This window comes from Protomyctophum bolini (genome assembly GCF_963924005.1).
Source record: "Protomyctophum bolini genome assembly, chromosome: 21".
In the NCBI taxonomy this organism is placed as follows: domain Eukaryota; kingdom Metazoa; phylum Chordata; class Actinopteri; order Myctophiformes; family Myctophidae; genus Protomyctophum; species Protomyctophum bolini.
Window position 1 is genome coordinate 8,528,354 of NC_137882.1, and position 19,291 is coordinate 8,547,644.

General features: G+C 42.9%; 2 protein-coding genes across 2 annotated transcripts in view; one reads left to right on the top strand and one right to left on the bottom strand.

The window, feature by feature from the left end:
* Window positions 1-234: 234 nt before the first annotated feature.
* acaa1 (acetyl-CoA acyltransferase 1) lies at window positions 235-7,754 on the top strand. Its single transcript, XM_080793538.1, has 13 exons — window positions 235-680; window positions 1,315-1,408; window positions 1,579-1,636; window positions 1,760-1,839; window positions 2,673-2,715; window positions 2,881-2,979; window positions 3,644-3,724; window positions 3,855-4,045; window positions 5,353-5,532; window positions 5,637-5,692; window positions 5,894-6,039; window positions 6,775-7,613; window positions 7,689-7,754. Exons 1-12 carry the CDS (start codon window positions 504-506, stop codon window positions 6,848-6,850), a joined length of 1,281 nt encoding a protein of 426 aa, XP_080649664.1. The 5' UTR covers window positions 235-503; the 3' UTR covers window positions 6,851-7,613; window positions 7,689-7,754.
* A 173-nt stretch (window positions 7,755-7,927) lies between these two features.
* The window catches only part of dlec1 (DLEC1 cilia and flagella associated protein), a gene marked incomplete at its 5' end in the record, with an annotated part of 31,227 nt that continues 19,863 nt past the window's right edge, over window positions 7,928-19,291 (bottom strand). The window contains 17 exons of the mRNA XM_080793306.1: window positions 7,928-8,082; window positions 8,769-8,883; window positions 10,005-10,155; window positions 10,838-10,996; window positions 11,524-11,733; window positions 12,285-12,372; window positions 12,534-12,628; window positions 13,296-13,418; window positions 13,664-13,819; window positions 14,090-14,322; window positions 15,118-15,188; window positions 15,667-15,782; window positions 16,640-16,791; window positions 16,886-16,953; window positions 17,100-17,300; window positions 17,864-17,982; window positions 18,531-18,647. Coding sequence (XP_080649432.1) covers window positions 7,956-8,082; window positions 8,769-8,883; window positions 10,005-10,155; window positions 10,838-10,996; window positions 11,524-11,733; window positions 12,285-12,372; window positions 12,534-12,628; window positions 13,296-13,418; window positions 13,664-13,819; window positions 14,090-14,322; window positions 15,118-15,188; window positions 15,667-15,782; window positions 16,640-16,791; window positions 16,886-16,953; window positions 17,100-17,300; window positions 17,864-17,982; window positions 18,531-18,647 — 2,301 coding nt within the window. The 3' untranslated portion in view covers window positions 7,928-7,955. The remainder of the gene's footprint in view (window positions 8,083-8,768; window positions 8,884-10,004; window positions 10,156-10,837; window positions 10,997-11,523; window positions 11,734-12,284; window positions 12,373-12,533; window positions 12,629-13,295; window positions 13,419-13,663; window positions 13,820-14,089; window positions 14,323-15,117; window positions 15,189-15,666; window positions 15,783-16,639; window positions 16,792-16,885; window positions 16,954-17,099; window positions 17,301-17,863; window positions 17,983-18,530; window positions 18,648-19,291) is intronic.

Below are 19,291 nucleotides of genomic sequence, written 5' to 3' on the forward strand. Positions count from 1 at the left end.
CAGAATACTTTATGTAATAAAAGTAAACTTTGTAAATAGTAGAGTTGTACGATTTTACAATGATGGTTAAAAGAATAACCCATATTTTCAATTGTTTTACATTTAAGTATATATATATATATATATATATATATATATATATATATATATATGTGTGTGTGTGTGTGTGTGTGTGTGTGTGTGTGTGTGTGTGTGTGTGTGTGTGTCAATCTCTGCTTGTCTTCTGACTCTTCTCACTACACTGAGAGGATCTGCTGTTTTTTTTCCCATGGAGCGTTTGGCGACCACTCATGACAAGACACACAGTCAAGTTCAAGTTCAACCCATCGCAAACGTGTCTCGTTCTGGTTCGATTTGTCCCTTCTTACTTCCCGTGGAACACATCACAACAAGGAAATGCACTTTGTAACACATTCATTATGCGATTGTTACAACACAGTGTTTGGTAATATAATATTGTACTAAACATTGAATCTATTAGGTGAACTGCTCAAACCACCACGATGCATAGAGTGAAAGTGATCTTCGGCCATTTGATTCCTTCGAATACAAATGGACCCGAAGGTGGGTTATTAATAAATGAATGCAGTGCAAGACCAGCCACTTGTCCAGCAGACGACATAGTAGTTGTCCATGGCCTGAGGACGGCCATCGGGAAAGCTAAAAGAGGCTCATTTAAGGTAAGGACCCCTATTAGCGCCGGAGAAATATGAAGCAGGGAGTGTTGCAGATTGTCATAGGTTTCATAGATAGCTTCATCATAGACTTGTTTGACAGAACCTCTTGGACAGAAGTTCAGAACTATCATCAGTGTTGGATTCATGTTGATTGAATTGATTGATTGAATACTTGAGTTTGCAGGAAAAACATTTACAGTTCAATACAAGTACCACTGCTATAAAGATCGGTGTGTGTGTGTGTGTGTGTGTGTGTGTGTGCGTGCGTGTACGAAAGTCAGGATTGATCAAAGTAGTACAGTCTTGGTTGGTCCAAGACTAATTAGAAGATGGACTGTTGATCTGGTGTGGAGTTGGCATATGGCAGGAGTAGCCTATCTCCTGATCCTGTAGCATGAGGCAGCTTGATGTGCAAGTACACCCCCTGGACATGATGCTAGTATGTGACTTACCCCCAATCCAATCCTTGATGCTGAGTGCCAAGCAGAGAGACATTGGGTCCCATTTTTAAGGAGTCTGTAATATTACCAGGCTGGGGGGAATTGAACCCTGACCTCCCAAACTCGGGGGCGGATACTCTAAACGCAAGCCAAGTCCACTGTCTGAACACAACATAATCACATGTATTTCTTGCTAGGAAACCACCCCTGATGAGCTGTTGAGTGCAGTGATGACAGCTGTCCTTTCACATGTGGGGTTGTCTCCTGAGAAGCTGGGTGACGTCTGTGTGGGTGAGAACATGCTTTGGATATTCCTTTATTAGTCTTTACATTCATAGTATTTAATAATAAATATTTTGTTGTTGTCAGAGATATCTTTCTTTTGTTAGGCTGGTGCAGTAGTTTGGCAGGTTTGTCATTAGCCTAAAAAGTTCTTCAATATCACACATGACTCCCTACAGGTAATGTGCTTCAGCCAGGGGCAGGTGCACTGGTGGCAAGAGTGGCACAGTTCTTCAGGTTTGTAATCTATGGTTTATAAATTTGAAGTAATGCTCTAGTAAAGATTAATTAAAGCAAATTCCTTAATGCATTTTGTCGAGGCATACTGTATTTGACAGCTGTACTGTATATTCCTTCCAGCGGAATTCCAGAGACTGTGCCTGTCTACACCGTCAACAGACAATGCTCCTCTGGTTTGCAGGCACTGTTTAACATAGCAGGTAAAAAAACCTCTGCTGCCCAATATTGTATTATTGCGACCGAAGGTCGCACACTTACTATGCAAACGTACAGTGACGATGTAACGCTACGCGACGCGTTGCTCCGGCACCGTTAATCCGGTCAATTCCAAATTTTGCACGCACACTCCCTAGATGCCAACGATGAACCAACCTCTGCCCCAAATTTTCTAGAACGGCCTGTTATAGCACCACCAGGAGGCCGACTTTTGTAAAACAATTTTTTGGATATTACTCATCCAGATCCTGTCCAAAGATCCAGCAAAACGTTACACAATATCTCTATAGTCATGTGTTCAAGATGGATCTGTCCGATATTTCATATTCCATCCTAATTGGCTAATATTGGCTTAGATTAGCCCGTTTTGAACAAAAAACCTCAAATCATGAACGCAGCGCGCAATTTACATTAAATCTTTCACAGACTTTCCTACTAGGCTGAGGAATATATCCCACCCTTTTCACATTGGCCACCAACAGGTGGATTTTTGCTAAACTCATCCAAATGCCATCCAAGGTGTAAGAAGATGCCCTTTTCACATTGGCCTATTATTGCGACACGCCACACACACACACACACTATCTATGAAAACAAGCCCACAAAAAATGCCTTTCAACACGCTACTTACACACACTACAACTCGCTTATAATTCGACAGTGTTGACATAATGAAGTGACATTATTCCGGTACAGTGTCAGCCCTTCGGTAGCCGGGCGCCTTAAGGTGTCTTACTGGTGGTACTACTAAGGTATGCGTGTCCATTGTCCACCCTTGATTCAAACAACTGTTCTGCTGTCTATGTTGTGTCCACAGGAGCCATTAGGAGTGGGTCAATTGACATGGGCCTTGCCTGTGGGTAAGTAGTGAGTGAGTGAACCTGCTACTTATTTTTAGACAGCACAGGCTCCTGTAATACACTGTAGTATGAAATATCACATCACACATTCTTAGCTTAAAAATTAGCTCTTGTCTGCGACAGTTGTGAATTAATTAACCTTCTGTGTTTCTCTGTTGATGTCAGTGTGGAGAGCATGTCATTGCAGTCCATTGGTAGCCCAGGCGATGTGAGCTCCAGACTGATGGACTATGAAAAGGCCAGAGACTGCATTATGCCAATGGGGTGAGACTTCTGTCCTGTGTTAACCTCGCATCGCGAAAAAAATAAAAAAGCAGCTTTTCCGATACTGGTATCGGAACAACTCTAAAGATTATAAAAAATAAAATAATAAACACGAGGGGAATCATTTTGGAGGTGTCATTTATTTGAGCTTGTTTGAAGTTATACCCGAGACATTGCAGGATACTGGCTGTATAAAAAGATTATCTGGGTACTGCAATTTCCTGGCCATGTGTGCACGGAGTGTTTAATGCTAATACTGTTGAGCTCTTTTCAGCTTATTAGTGCAGAGCACAAGAATAATAAACAGCTTGATGCCCTTGGTCCCAGCACAGCTAATTTTATGCTTATTACACGGCGGTGTCACCCGAGCGTAAAGAAAAAGCAGACCTACAAGCTCACAACGTTAGCTTGTAGGTCTGCTATTTTCTGTGTGACACAACCGTCATGTGGCGAAGTATGAATCAGGCTTTGGATTTGTTCCACACAGCAGAGCTTCACTGTGATCAGACATGCCTCGGCACAGAGAAAAACACTTGACTGAATGCCATGAATATCAATTGGCCATTTGCAACTCTCGGTAGGTTTACCACAATTTGTAGATGTCTGTGTGGTTCTGAACTGGCCTGCAGACCGACCGTGTGTGTGTGTGTCTCTCTCCACGCAGCATTACCTCGGAGAACGTGGCAGAGAGATTCGGGGTCTCAAGGGAAAAGCAGGATGCCTTCGCTCTCAGTTCTCATCAGAAGTAATCAAAAAGCATTTGATTCTGCAGCATTATTGGTCCTCAACAACACACCACCACAGTCTTTCATAGTTTGATCACGTATACTGACTCCACACTACCTGGCTGTACTCCAATTGTTTTCTCCTGACAGGGCGAGCAGAGCACAGCAAATGGGACTGTTCGATCAGGAGATTATTCCAGTCACCACCAAGCTGGTGGACGCCGAGGATAAAGAGTGTGTTGTGACTGTAACCCAGGATGAAGGGATCAGACCTGGGACGACCTTAGCAGGCCTGGCTAAACTCCGGCCGGCCTTCAAACCCGACGGCACCACTACGGCAGGTACTGTGCTACGTGTTCAAAAAATGTACAGTTCACTAGAGGTGCAACAGTTAATGGAACTAAATCGTGATTGTAAAACAAAGACTACATTTTAATAAAATACGTTTTTCTTTTAGGCTAGACACCATTCTATGACAAACTAGTGCTTATCAGACTAATTGATTTAGTCTATTTAAAATAAAATTGATACATAAATAATATATATTATATACTGTATATATTTTAAATGTCCTTCTCGATTTTCCGATTAATTTAAGTAATTGGCTGTGAAAATAGATGGTTGCAGCCCTTCAATTCACCTTCTTAGATATGCAGGTCTAACTCTTGAAGTTTGAGGATTACTGAGATGTCTAAAATTATGAGATGTCTATTGACAATGACAATGTTGTCAACAAATAACAAGAAATGACTCCAGTCATATCAGCGTGCATTCCATTATCTTGCATATTGTAACCTTAGTCTCTAGTCATGGTGCAGTGGGGAGAGGAGAGCGGGTTTAGTTCCCCATTGATCATATAGGGCTAGTCTCCCATTTTCTTAGAGGCCAGCCAATCATGAAAATCTTGCCACTAGACCACGTGAATAGACTAGAAAATCCAATCAATGATCAGCTCTGCAAGCCGATTAAAAACTAGACTACAATGTTTTGGAGATACTACTGGAGAAGAGATCCAGTGGAACTAACCAAGTAATTTTATGCTTGGTTGTGTGCGGGTAACCTGACTTTGCCAGCTGGGGGCGGTATTGGGTAACCATGTTCCCCAACACCGCAACCATCTGGGATCTCTCAGGGAGTTGAGCTAACACCGAACCGCTCCGGTTCGAACCAATCAGCGTGAGCTAAGGGCGGGATATGTGCGAAACCGGATGTGAAGCTATATAGACACGTCGATATGATTGGTTGTGTTTGCACGCCCACACGGTGATAGACAGACGGTCCCATCCAATCATCTACCAAGTATCTTGAAAAAAATAAACAGCTCCGTCATCGAATTGCCTCCTGAGATCCCAGATCCCAATAAGCTGTGAAACAAACTTGTGTAGCAAGCTTCTTGGATCTGGCAGCGTCAGGTTAGTGTGCGGGTGTCGCACTCCTAAAATAGCCAATCTATTTTTGCTAGCCAGTCTACAAAATCAATCATTATGACGGAATCAAGGCCTAGCAAAACAAATGTTATCCTAAAATCTACCGTAGTCAACTAAACTACACCAAAAGAAAAATATGACAAATGTTACGGATTTTACAGATCTTCTTATTCAAACGACTGTGACTAAATAAAGATTTGCTGTCAAAATGAACACTGTAGGGAACTCCAGCCAGGTCAGTGACGGAGCAGCAGCGGTGCTGCTGGGTCGGAGGTCTACGGTGGAGGCCTGTGGACTGCCCGTTCTGGGGGTCCTGAGGGCCAGCGCAGTGGTCGGGGTCCCGCCCGATGTTATGGGCATTGGACCAGCCTATGCTATCCCTGCAGCGTTGGAACAAGCTGGTATGTCATACATGTGTGTGTGACTGTGTGTGCATCCTTTGTCATCCTTTTGACCTGTGTGTTTTGTGTAACATTGTTTTAAGAAAATTCATTTCTCCATGCAGGGCTGACTGTAGCAGATATCGATGTGTTTGAAATCAATGAGGCCTTTGCCAGCCAGGTAAGACCCACAGGGACAAAGCAAGCTTCAAAAAAGTATTAATTCCTTTAAAACCTCAGATTATACTTTGCATTTGATAGTGATGGATTTTCTACCTTTAGTCCTACTCTGTTGCATGTTCTGGTAAATTAAAGGCTTATACAATATTAATATCCAGAACCAAGAATGTGCGCGATCTACATTGGTATTATATCTCATCAGGCTGTGTACTGTGTGGAGAAACTGGGGATTCCAGAGGAGAAGGTGAACCCAAACGGAGGAGCCATTGCTCTGGGTCATCCTCTGGGCTGCACCGGTGCTCGTCAGGTGGTCACCCTGCTCAACGAGCTCAAACGCAGGGGCAAAAGGTTAGCCCTCACCACCACCACGCTATGAGCAAACACATGCATGCAAATGTGGAACAAAGTACTCCCTTTTTACTTAAATAAAATCATCAATACTACAGTGTATAAATACGGAATGTCCCATTTCAGAAGTTTTCAAAACCTATAGTATACTGTACAAACAAGTACAGCACAAGTTTGAAAATAGCCGATCTACAAGCTACACATTGTAAGCTTGTAAGCCTATCAAGTATAGGGCTGAAGTGGTTACGGTATGTTTTGTAACTAGAACTATAAACCTGTCAAATAATTGTAGTGCCTCTGCCCTCTGAGATGTAATGGAGTAGAACTATTGAAAATTGGAAATACTCTCGTAAAGCACAAATACCTCAAAATTGTACTTTAACCCATTCTGACCGGGCACCCATTTTGGTGTTAGCATCATGTTACGCTTTATGTATTGAAAAATAGCAGATCTACAAGCTCATATCGCGCCACCGAGTGGCGCGATACGAGCTTGTAGGTCTGCTATTTTTGAAAAATTAGAAGAACGACTGACATTTTTAGAATCTGATCTCAGGTCAGAATGGGTTCATCAGACCAGTGTGTGTCCCGTGGAAACCTCGTATGAATCTGATCTCAGGTCAGAATGGGTTAATTACAGTACTTGAGTACTTGGGTTACTTTCCACCACTGCAATTATGCTATGGAATGTCTTGTGACTTCCTGCTCTGAATGCTTGTCAATGTTTGTCTGTAGGGGCTACGGCGTGGTGTCCATGTGCATTGGGACTGGAATGGGAGCTGCCGCCGTCTTCGAATACCCCGGACCATAAGAGGGAGGGAAGCAATTAATCACGAGAAATTCCTATTTTGACATTTCACAAGTCCACTTGCACGTTAGTGACTACAGTGCCTTGCAACATTGATTTCTACTACCCGTGTATAATCTGTATAAATGAATTCCACTAAAGCTAATACTGTAAATACTGTAGCGTAACTGGTAGCTACTCAAATGTGAGTAATCTTAAGTGCCTTGAATTTCACATGGCGTATTGACTTTGATATTTCAATATACAAATCATGCATTGTGCACATATAATATACGTATGTTACGTCGTTTAGTCGGTATCTTTTGAACATGGACCAACCTGAGATGTTAGTTTTTGTTTTCAACTAGAAGTGAGCATATCGTATCGTATATCACCGCTTTGATCTCCGTCTGCAATGAGTTAAATGTAGAGCTATGAATCAGACTGTCAGAATTAAGTCCAAACAGAAAAACAGTAATGGTCTCTGCTCATTCTTCACACTGCAGCTTTGTATAATAACCCATTTATACTTAATAAAATGGCTGAAAGTAGACAAATTAAGGTAGCATTTGGGCTGCATGGGCAATAGATCCATGGTGTCAATTCCTCATTCACATTTTCAGTGTTTAATCGACCCCTCTGAGTGGAAAAACAGAACCAACAGCAAACAGAAGGAATGCATTTTGCACCATACAACAAGTACCGTCCGGTATATTTATTTTCATTCACCTCTTCATTCCCTTCTAGTTGGAAATCATTCAGGGGTGTTGAACTGGTACAACTACAGGTTTTTTGATTGATTGAAAATGTACTGTAATTCTGCAAACTGTTAATACATAATTAACAGTTTGCAGAATTACAGTACATTTCCAGCACAACTCAATACAAAGACTGTTAACTGCGAGTGTATGACCCAATAAAGCATTACACTTGTTTACAAGAGGGTCCACCTTGTTCAATTCATCAAAACATTGAGACGTACAAATACACTTCTATATAGCCATCATAAAGGAGGTAAAAAGGGAAAAGAAACATATACAGTGAGGGGGAAAAAGTGAGGGGGAAAAAGGGTGGGGGGGGGGGGGTGTTCATTGAACTCTGTTCAAAGTGACCAGCAGGGTCAGTTGTGTTACATTGAAACCAGACTGGCCTTGAATACTTCGTCGAAGGAGCCTCTCCCCTTGACCTGCAGTGTGAGAGGCAGCTCCACGAGCACTCCCTGGATATTCACCGTGGCCCTGAAGTCCCTCGCCTCACTGTAAAGCACCGTAGATATCCAAGCTAGACTGATTATGTTTGATATTATTCATGTTTAATAATAACTTTTCAAAATGTGTTAACATTGTTTCAAAACATCCATTTATATAGAATGTGTCATGATGCACTGTGAGTTTGTAAATGCAATTGTCTATTTTTGAAGATGTATACTGTAGTGTAGGCCCTATAATGTAGGCTGTAGGGCTTATGCTGGAATCACATGGAATCAGGCAAGCGGTAGACGGTGTGAGATGGAGGATGACGTTAAGCAGTCACACCTGGCCTGAGTTAAACTAGAACTGGACTCAGAGCTGGGTGTGGCTGTTGTGCATGGACTTGATCATTCAAGGCACAAGAGGATAAATCAGTCATCTCCACAAACACTCAGGAGATAGCCTCTGTCCGGACAGTGGAGAGCTATCGCCTCTCCTGTGTTAAATGTCATATGTTGTATTATTCCTTGCACATGGAGGAATAAACCAGTCTACTTAAGGAAGCTGCCCTGTGTTGTGTCCTTCCTTGCCCTGGGTAGTGACTAGTCAGTCACAGACGGCAAATGGCAAAACCTGTGGTCTACGCTTGCCTGATTGCATGTGAATGCAGCATAAATTGGTTAAGAAAATGGCTCAGCTCGGTTTTACAAGTCAAACCCTAGATGTGTCAGTGAAAGGCTGAGGTGTACTACCTGGCTTTGAAGCTGATTTGCAGAGGCTGTCTGCAGCTGTTGGCTGGAGCCTCCAGAGTCCTCAGGACCCCAGAGTCTGGAGTCACTGTGATCACACCGAGTTCCTCATCTGATTCTACAAACACACACAGGCAGGCATTAGGGAGCAATGAGTGTGTGTGTGCGTGCCACTCTGTCTGCACTAAGGCCCTATACGTCCTCTCTGGGGGGGGGGGGGTACTACCTGTCAGTGGGGATGAATACAAAATGAATATCAACATCTTAAAACCAAAATGTTGAATTGTGGATTTTAGCTCACATGCCCTTTTGATGTAAATCAAAAGGGGGGGGAGTGTTGGCTGGGAGGAGGAGTAGGACTAAGGCCCTATACGTCCTCTCTGGGGGGGAGGGATACTACCTGTCAGTGGTGAGTGTTGGCTGATGAATGAATATCAACATCCTAATAAAATGTAATGGGGTCAAATTATGACAGGCAATTCCTGCTGTCAAAAAACACTTTGTTTGAAATAGACACTCATGCTTTCCAAGGTGTGATTTGGGGTCCTAAGGATGAATACAAAATGAATATCAACATCTTAAAACCAAAATGTTGAATTGTGGGTTTGAGCTCACATGCCCTTTTTCAAAGGGAGGGTAATTACCTGTCAGTGGAGAGTGTTGGCTGTGAGGAGGAGTAGGACTAAGGTCTGCAGTGACTCAATACACTGTCATCAAACCACAACAGAAATCTTAGGACACTAGATCTCTAACTTATTCTGAGAATGAGATTGGTTGTCACGTACTGCCAGAGGTCAATTATTGACCCTTCATTAGATTATCGATTACAACTTGTGAATTATACACAATAGAAAGATGAGACATATTACTTATGAAAGCTAGTTCATGCCAATTCACCTCCCTGTACCGGGTCCGTTCCCTAGAATGTAAATTGAAGCTAGCCGAAGATTTAGACTCTCGTAGATATATTTGATAAATTCTGACATTTTCAGTCTAAGGGCACTCGCCCCATGGTTTTTCGTAGATCGAAAATGTCAGAATCGATACAATACATCTACAAGTGTCTAAATCTTAGGCTAAATTGATGTCAAAGTTTGTCATTTTGCAGCTTGGCTATGTACAGTACACCATTACATTAGATAACCCTTGTTCAGAACTGCAAAGAAATCCCAGAGACAAGTTCTACTGAAAGCAATGGGTGTTGAAGAACATACACAAACATATGACCTCCATAAGTACCCATTACTGTTCTCCAGAAGGTAGCCGCCCCATCGCTGTAGAGATGAACTTCTATTGTCCGTGTCTGCCCCACATAGCAGGTGCCAAAGTCAATGCTGTCAGTGGACAGCCGGTGGGTAGTCAGATACAGGTGGGCACACAGAGGCACTGTCTGCACAGACACAAGAGATGCAGTACATTACATTTATTTTTAGACCATTAAAACCTGATTCTATAAATGTCTTCTAAAACAGTTTTCTGAAAAACGTCCAAAAATATATTCCACTTCGTCAAGGACCACTAGCGGGGGCGGAGATATGGCTTTTGGTGACTAGTTTCTGAATTTTGGTGTGGTGTTAGGTATGGGTATAAGGATTTCAAAAAGCTGTGCAAACGCGTTGCGAGCGCTCCCCTAGTGGTCTGTTTGTACAGACTCAAATATCGGATATGTATAGGTATGGTTGAAAACCAAAATAATTGATAAAAGAGAAAGGCATTGTTTTCAAGTGGCTAAAATGAGCCAAAATGCCTATAAACTGGGATTTAATATGTCAAAAACCATAACAATTATGCGCTTCGTAGGCCTATCTACTTTTTGATTTTTAGCATGGTGTTAGGTATGGGCATAAGGTTTTCAAAAACCATTGCAAACTAATTTGGTTCGCCCCCTAGTGGTCGGTTTGCAATGAAACCACTATTAGATGTGTCATGCAAGTTTAAATTTGCACACATTTTCAAGATTAAAAACAAAACAAAAAGTAGCTCTACAAGCTCATACATAACTAATATATGTATTACACACAATCCTTCTGCCCCTGTAGCCCTCCTTACATAAAACACCTGAAAAAACTGACCTGAAGACTATTTTTGCTATAATGCAGCAGCAGATTCCGTCGGAACGTCAGCTTCCTCGGCCCACCGACGCCGGGCGTCGCTGTTTGCGTAACTCCATCACCATTGGGTTTTGCATCACGGTCCAGGAGGGACAGAGAGCAGTGGAAGGCCACCTTCACCTGTCAATCACAACAGTGTTCAGTTGTGGGGTCCCACTGTTGTTTCAACCCAAGGACCCCCCAAGCAGATGAAGCAGGGGCCCCCACTATATACGTATATTGTGTTGCACTTGCAGATTTAACTTTTTTACTGTTTTCATAGACTTGTTTGATAGCACTATCAGTGTTGTGTTGGATTCACGTTGATATGTATTTTCATGAATTAACCACCTAAAGCGTCAATACTTAGTAAACTTGACCTTCACTCTGTACTTTGTCTGCTCTTGGTTTCTCCCTACAAACCTATTTTACAAACCTAAGTTTCTCCTCAGAATAGGGGTGCTAGGGTTTAAGTGGTTAATGTAAAAAAAGGAAAAACAAAACCCATCACAAAGATTTGGTGGCCTCCCTGTAGTAACTCTGAGGACCCCCTGATGAAGACTCCTGACTTAGACGAATGGCTTATATTTTGTGTAGTGTACTTAGTAAGCAGCTGTACCCACACAAACAAACTATCCGTGATATCAATGGCTGCTATCTCAACAGACCTGCATGTTGTGCTGGGGCTGGAGGAGCAGCATTTGGCCCTCGCTGGTCGTGGGGTTGCTGGAACGGCTGGTCTTGGTCCTATGCTGGGTCTGGGGTGCTCTGAGGCACACCGAGAATGGAGGCTGGGTCTCTAGCGTGAAGTGCAGGGGCATCTCTGTGGCGTTTCTCAGCTGGAAGGTCTGGGTGACGTCAAACTCCTCCACCGACATCTGTGTGTGGAGCCCAGTTCAATGTTGTTGCATTTTTAATTAGTTTGAATTTCTTTATTCGTGCAAACTTTTAGTTTTCAATTTCAGTTTAGTTTCTTAGTAGGGTTTGCTAGTTTAGATTAGTAAATAATGTTCATTCATTTGACCGTTATTTAAAAAATAAGGGTCAGGATTTAAAAAGCTCAGAAACAGCAGATCTACAAGCTCACAACACAACACGTAGATCGGCTATTTTCTTTTCTTTTTTTCTTCTTTTCTTTACCATTTTTGACAACAAGGCTTAAAACCGCAGGCACAGATAAAAGTATTGGAATATCCGATTTTATATCCACCCAAAATACTAGACTTATGTATAAAACGTATGGACTTAGTTAACTATAATAATAACCCTGGCCCAGACAACCAGTGAGCTGACCACTATCAACAAGCCAATCGCTCAGAACGCTTACGGTTCATTAGGGCCTTTTATTGCCACATGTGAAATATGTGAGCGCCATCAACAAGTTATGTGTATGAAGTGCAGCAGAGCTCCCCGACCCAGACCCACCCACCTCGCTGAGTGACTCTCCCTTCAGTAAATCACTGGCTGACGCACAAAACTCCAGCACCCCCCCGTCATCCTCCATCTGCACCGACAGCCTGCGGGGAGAGAGAGAGAGAGAGAGAAGAAAAAACATGTAACTCACTCAGGCCACCCTTGAGCTCCATTTTCCGTGCCTCCGTTGATATTAAAACTGGATGCACTATTTCGCAATTAAAATGTCAAACGCAACAGTGAGTGAGAGTGGTATTTTCCTTACAGTGCCGGTTTAACGGTTGCTCGCAGATCCATTCTGACAGGCTCCAAATTCAGACCCTGAGCCCTCTGAACTCTGCCTGGGATACAGGCAGCCATCTATGACACACACACACCACAACCACATTAACAAAACCCTTTCATAAAATTAAGCACCTTGTATGAGGCTAATATATTATAAACTATGCATGTGTAGTGATCCCAAGCCGGGATCGAACCCCAGTCTCCCACTCAGCAAAATGACGCACAACCGAATAGTACCGTTCTAATAGAGCTGAGCCCAGGAAGGGCGAGATCTGGTAGCAACCAACGACCTGGTCTCGACTAGTTTCTTATTGGTCGCGACCAGTTCATTATTTTCCTCGACCTGGTCCCGATCCATTATAGTCGTCGCAGCTAGTGGTTAAATGGTCGCGACCAGTTGTTTTCTGGTCTCGACCAGTTGCGACTAGGTTTCGACCAGGTCGTTATTGTCGCGACCTGGTCGCCTGAGCCTGACAAGCAGAGCTCTTGTAGCCGAGTCTTGTCTGAGGCACTACGTCTTTCATGTCCCTCACGCGAGAAGTTAGAACCTCCTCCATGTCCTGCCGACCACGCCATAATGTAGTAATTTAGACCCGAGCTCAAACCCCAGTCTTCTACTGGGAAAAACAAATCAACAACCTACCGTGCCAATAAAGCAGTTATTGTAGCCGGGTCTTGTCTGGGGCACTACACAGATGCATAGTGTTTTGCTTTTCTAGTATAGGTTTACAATCATCGTTACCTTGGAGTCCAGGCTCATGAAGCCCAGAGCCAAGCCCAAACACCTGGACTCACAGACCGGACCTGATAAGGTCAAGGGGGTGAAGGACACATGGATAGTGCTGCTGCCATTCTTTGGAATCACCTGCAGTTACAGAGAGTTCAGTATAGTATGTTATCGTAGGAAGACGTAGAGTCAGATATTGTTGCATCTATAGGACCATTTATAGGACCACAATGGATACTAGTCCCCGGGATGTTTTTCGTCTTAGCCTTAATGTCTGGCTGTAACTTGTGCCGTTTACATTTCTGAATAAAGTATTCAATTAAATCAATAAATCAATCTATAAGTGGACGTTGAAGCTCACTGCAGAATGTTGTGACACATACTATTTGCTGTGGAGTGATGCAGTAGGGGTAGTCTGAGATGTTACCCCTGTGAGGTCTGACATAGACAGAAATGAGCTTTTTGTTTTGATGCCACAGACGAAGCCTTTCATCTTCTTCCTCCTCCTCCTCTGCCACACATTCTTCCCCTTCCATGTCCTGTGTAACAGACAGAGGGATGCAGAGTTCCATATAGGTACTGTATGCTTTGTCAGGGTATTGTTTTTCTTGCGGTACCTTTCATATTTTAACACAATCTTAATTTCTTAGAAGGCTGATGCACACCTCAAAGGTGTGCATCAGCATCAAAGGTGAAAGTAAATAAAAAGGTACAATGAAGAAGGGCAGAAAGAGGGGGGAAAAATAAAGAAAAGAGCTCAACAAAAATGGAAACATTTTGATGAGTTTCAAACTGTTCAGTAAACTCACGCTCTCAGTTTGGAGGGACAAGGACGTTCCCTCCGAGGCAGCAAAGCTGTGGCTCCCGTCCCACATGGGGCACATCGGTGGAATATCGTCATCTAAAATTGCCGACATCCCGCCAACTACTTCGTTGCCATCTGCGTCCTTGAGGGAAAAGGCTTCTCCGTACGCCACGACAACATCCAACAGTTTCCTGTCATTTGGATCTATGTTATAAGTCTCCCAGTCCACACGGATATCTGGAAGACATCGAAGGGGAGAAGCCTACCTTTTGACACATACTGTAGCACAATAATTTGCTACAGTGTGATCAGCTGAGAGGATATTTCATTACATCTTTTCTTCCTGAAAACAACAAACGATGGACCTTGCACAAAACAAGTTTCACCCACTTCTTTACACCTGCAAACCTGTGATGTGAAAGTATCTTATTCCCACCCTCTCCTCCCAATTTAGTCATTCTGTCAATTCTGAATTCGCCTTGCACAGCTGTAGTCCCTTGTCACTTGGGGAGGGTGCAGGCGAGAATGTGTGACCTCCGCTCCACATGATGCTGCCAGTCTGCTCCTTTTCACAGTGAGGTGTTTCACCAGCAGCCATGCTCAAAGTACTCTAATGTTTTACTTCTACTGCAATGTAGAATTATTCCGTTAGAAGTAAAAGTCCGGAATTCAAAATTCAAGTTTACAAAAGTGTTGGTATAAAATGTACCATAAGTAGAAAGTACTCCTTATGTTGATTGTTGTTTCCTTTTGGTGCTTTCCCAGAAAGCACCAAAAGTAAAGGTACTCATTATGCAGAATGTTCAAGTTTTCGGGCATATACAATTATTTTGAAAATAGCAGATCTACTAGCTACGAGCTTGTTTGAAATAGCCAAAGTCAAAGTTTTGTAATAATAATCAAAACCATTACAAAGTAACTACCGGTAGCAACTAAACTAACTAACTAACAAACAAATACTTGAGTACATGAACTAGTTTCTTTCCACCACTGCTAGTGGGCAGGGTGTATTTTTGTATCCGTGGTACTCACCATACGGGCTGGGATTGTTGATGCGAAGAGAACGAGACACTGTGTCTCCTCCAGATACATGAGTTCCGAACCTAATGAAATAAAAACAGTTGATATGAAACAGGACAAAATCTAAGAAATTGCCACCTGACATTGCTCCTATATTTGGAGCAGTTTCTTCTCTAATACAGTGGTTTTCAACCAGTGGTCCTTGAGGTGGGGACCCCAGCTAAAGGTGGAGAGTTGGTATATTAGATCTTTAACTCATTTATGGGTCCATTTGGTTTCATTTTACACTCTCAAGAGTTAAATAATTGTCAAACTAATTTACAAGAATGCAGAAGAATAGTTATGTTGATCAATGTTTGTCCGTTATCGCTCCCATGGTACAGACATCAATACAGCATGGAATTGTGGACACAATCTTAACAAAATGTTCTACGTTTTTGGTTTGAGAGGCTAAATCTGATCAAATGGTGGTCCATGGCTCAAATGCTGAATAAATGATGGGCCTTGATATGAAAAGGGTTGAAAACCACTGCTCTAATATATGATCATTATGGAACGCACTGTGCGGTCGGTCCCTGGTTCTGGTTGTCCGGCTGTGGACCGATCATCTTGAAGTAGAGTGGACAGCCCCTCACGGTCATCTGCACAGAGATGAGCCTGGGCTCCAGGTCTCCCACCTGAGGCCGGAAAACACTAATAAGGACTCATATGGAGCGATTCACACAATGTCAGTGTTCATCCAACTCCCAAATGGACACTTCCATGTGGGCCTTGTTTTACACACGTTTAAGCCATTTTTACTGTGCATGATGTGAATCTTTATAGCCTGCTTTTAGGCCAGTGGTTCTCCTGTGGGTCGGAGCCCAGAGGGGGGTCCCCAAAGCATTAGCTTAATGTGCAACAGTTTTCTCACTCAACAGTAAACAAACAAACATATACAGTATACAGGGTATCTGCACATTTCCAATTAATTACTTTTGTCATTGCGTCAAAACAAATCAAATCAACAAAAATCTGACCCGTGTGAACTGAGAGGCGCTCTTATCATCATACATCATCTCATTCCGGCCAATTAGAATTTGCGTCCACAACTTTGTCTTCAATGTTTGTGTTTACACAAACACTCAAAACTGGCCATTTAATTATCAATGGCATTTAATATTTGTGTTGGGACAATGACGTAAAACTGGCCATTCATTATCAATGGCATTTAATGTTTGAGTTGTTTGTGTGACAAACAGTGTTTACATGCACCCTCAAAGCTAGACATGTAGGAGGAGCTAGCACCCCTAAACATAGGTCAAACATTGGCCAAATGGGTCAAATATTACCTAAGAAAGAGGCAAAAAAAGTCAAGGCATATTTTCACACTTTTTATCCGTTTTTATCTGGAACCAACTCAAACAAAATGTAGTGCATCAGGGTGAATATTGTATTTTTGGGAGTCACAGCCTAAAAAGGTTGAGAACCACTGTTTCAGCCAATAGTAACATGTTTTCCATAAGTCGCTACATTCCTCTACAGATCAGCATACCATGCATATGAGATGATCTCTGTATTCACCCCACATGTCAGAGTAGGCAGTAATGTCTACGGTCTGGCTCTCAAATGGTCCCAGCATCCCATTGTGTGGCTGGACGTAGAATGCTGCACCTTTTCCATGAGCCAGCAGGCTGCTCACAAAGTCTGCCAACGGATCATCACAGCCAAAAACATCAGAAACGATCAAGTTTGCTGCAACAGGAATTCATTTGAAAAGATTTGAAAAACTATTCCATACCTTCGTATGCTCTCTCTTCTATTTTCCTTGCTTGGATAGAGTGAAGTGGATTCTTACTGTATGTGGATCTGTGTGATCATTAAAGTGCAGTCAGTTACCTTTAAATAGCAGTTCAGTCATCATCACACCAAAGATTAGCAACATGAATAGTGTAGTAGTGTAGAAACACTAGTAGTGTCTTCGAGACTTCAGCTCAAAGAAGTATAAGGACTACCTTTTCTGGTGCTGCTCCTTTGATTGTGAGTTTGAGGGAGCGTGCCCAGTGAAATATTCCGCCTCTATCGTGAAAGGAGCAGTGATTGCAGTGTGGTTGGTTATCATCATCTGCTCGGTGACGGCTTTCTTCAAGATGACATCGTCCCCAAAGTCCAGCACTGATGATGAGGAGTCTTGAGCCTCTGTGGCAGAGGCAGAGCTAGAAAGGGAAAGAACAGCAATGAAGGTGAGAATGATTCAGTTCAAGTGGTAGCTCAGTGCTCGCTCGAGCCGCAATAACTCAGCCAATAGGTATGAAGGTTTATTTGTGTGCAGGGGTGGAAAGTAACTTTTAAGAACATTTACTCAAGTACTGTACTTAAGTACAATTTTGAGGTACTTTAATTACTTTTACTTCACTTGGGTATTTCAAATTTTCAATCTCAGAGGTAAACATTGTACCGTACTTTTTACTCCCCTACAATTATTTAAACTTTAGTTAATACTTTGTTGATTTTGATTATGAATAACACCCTAAGCACTCATCCTTTCTAAGGTGTGATTTGGGGCCCTAAGGATGAAAACAAAATTAATATCAACATCCTAATACTGTCCAATACTTAGATAGAGAGGGGGTGAAATTATGACAGGCAGTTGCTGCTGTCAAAATATGACCCATTCAAACTGTGTTTGAGGTTACTAGTACTACACTCGGAGGACAGTGGATAAAGTATTTGGCTCAGGACCAAATGTTATTGCTCAAGGTGCAGAAGATAAACTCACCAGACGCTGGACAGTGAGTAGGACACACTGAGCCTCTTGGCTTTGGAGTAGAAGCCCAGAACAACGGGAGCATCCATGCCCTGCACCTCACACACAGCTGCCACCTCTGTCAGTTCCAACTGCAGTTCGAGAGCAAAAGGAGGAACATGGACAACAACATAGTAGTGGTAAAAAAGAGTCATCCCATACTGTACGTATCGCCAAGAATCCCAAATACTGTGATGGAACCAAACCTATAATGTGCAGTACACAGTACACTGTGTACAGCAGGTCACAGACCAATTTGTATGGGTAAATAGCTCCTTTTTCTTACATTTCAAAAGGTAAAAAAAATGTAAGCAAAAACTTAATCAATTAAAAACAATTCCAACTTTTTTCAAAAGTATTTCATAAATAATATGAAAAGATCTAATCAAAGTTTGAGTCTCATTTGGGTCTCGAGCTATAAACGTTGCTAACTGGAACTAGTCTACATGATATGTATAGCACTGTAGCTAACGCACAATGCATGCTGTTCATTGTGCACCCATTGGAACTTGTGTGTGTGAGGGGGTGAGTATTGTACATGCTGGCATTAGGCCCCAGAGTACCAGACTTACATGTGTGTGAGCAGCGAAGGTAACAGTGATGTCCATGCTGGCATTAGGCCCCAGAGTACCAGACTTACATGTGTGTGAGCAGCGAAGGTAACAGTGATGTCCATGCTGGCATTAGGCCCCAGAGTACCAGAGGATGGCTGGAAGCTAGCTGTACACTGAGAGGCTTGCTTACCCTGGAGATGAGACTGGTGCAGAAAAACACAAGACTTATATAAGCAAGTATCTAGGATGTACAGGGAATACTTTGTTTGGACCCTGCCTGCACGGCGTCCCTCCCCCGAACACGGGCCAATTGTGTTTGTTCTGATGCAACCCCTGGACAGACATGACGCTAGTTTGTAGCAGGCACTTCTGACCAAATCTGACCCTTATGCTGAATACCAAGCAGGGTCCCATTTTATTAGCCTGCCCGAGCGAGTGTGATTTCTGGTCTAGAGGGGCGCATTCAAATTTGCCAGCGAAAATAGCCGCTAGCCGGTGGATCCTATTGGTTCAGCTATCTGTGCGCCTGCCCCCGCACCCCTCCCGAGAGAACACAGCCGAGATCACTGATGTCACCAAATTTGGAGTGACGCAACTCTGCACTGTTTATTGGTTAGCGAAATACAAGGTTCATTCCCACTCGGCCACTCCTATACCCGATTTCCTGACACGTTCGCCCAGGCTTTTTTTGGTTTTATAATAAAGCACCTGTGGTACAGTGTAAATTAATGTCAGCCAGATTCAGGTACCTGTGGTACCCGAGGGTACCCGAGGCTACATAGTCTTTGGCATGACCCAGCCAGGGAATCAAACCCTTGACCTCCCAGTCTCAGAACAGACACTGGGC

Coding starts and splice junctions, on each gene's coding strand:
- acaa1 (XM_080793538.1), top strand. CDS start 504: ATGCATAGAGTGAAAGTGATCTTCGGCCATTTGATTCCTTCGAATACA. Junction 681..1,314: donor CTAAAAGAGGCTCATTTAAG/GTAAGGACCCCT, acceptor ATTTCTTGCTAG/GAAACCACCCCTGATGAGCT. Junction 6,040..6,774: donor CTCAAACGCAGGGGCAAAAG/GTTAGCCCTCAC, acceptor GTTTGTCTGTAG/GGGCTACGGCGTGGTGTCCA.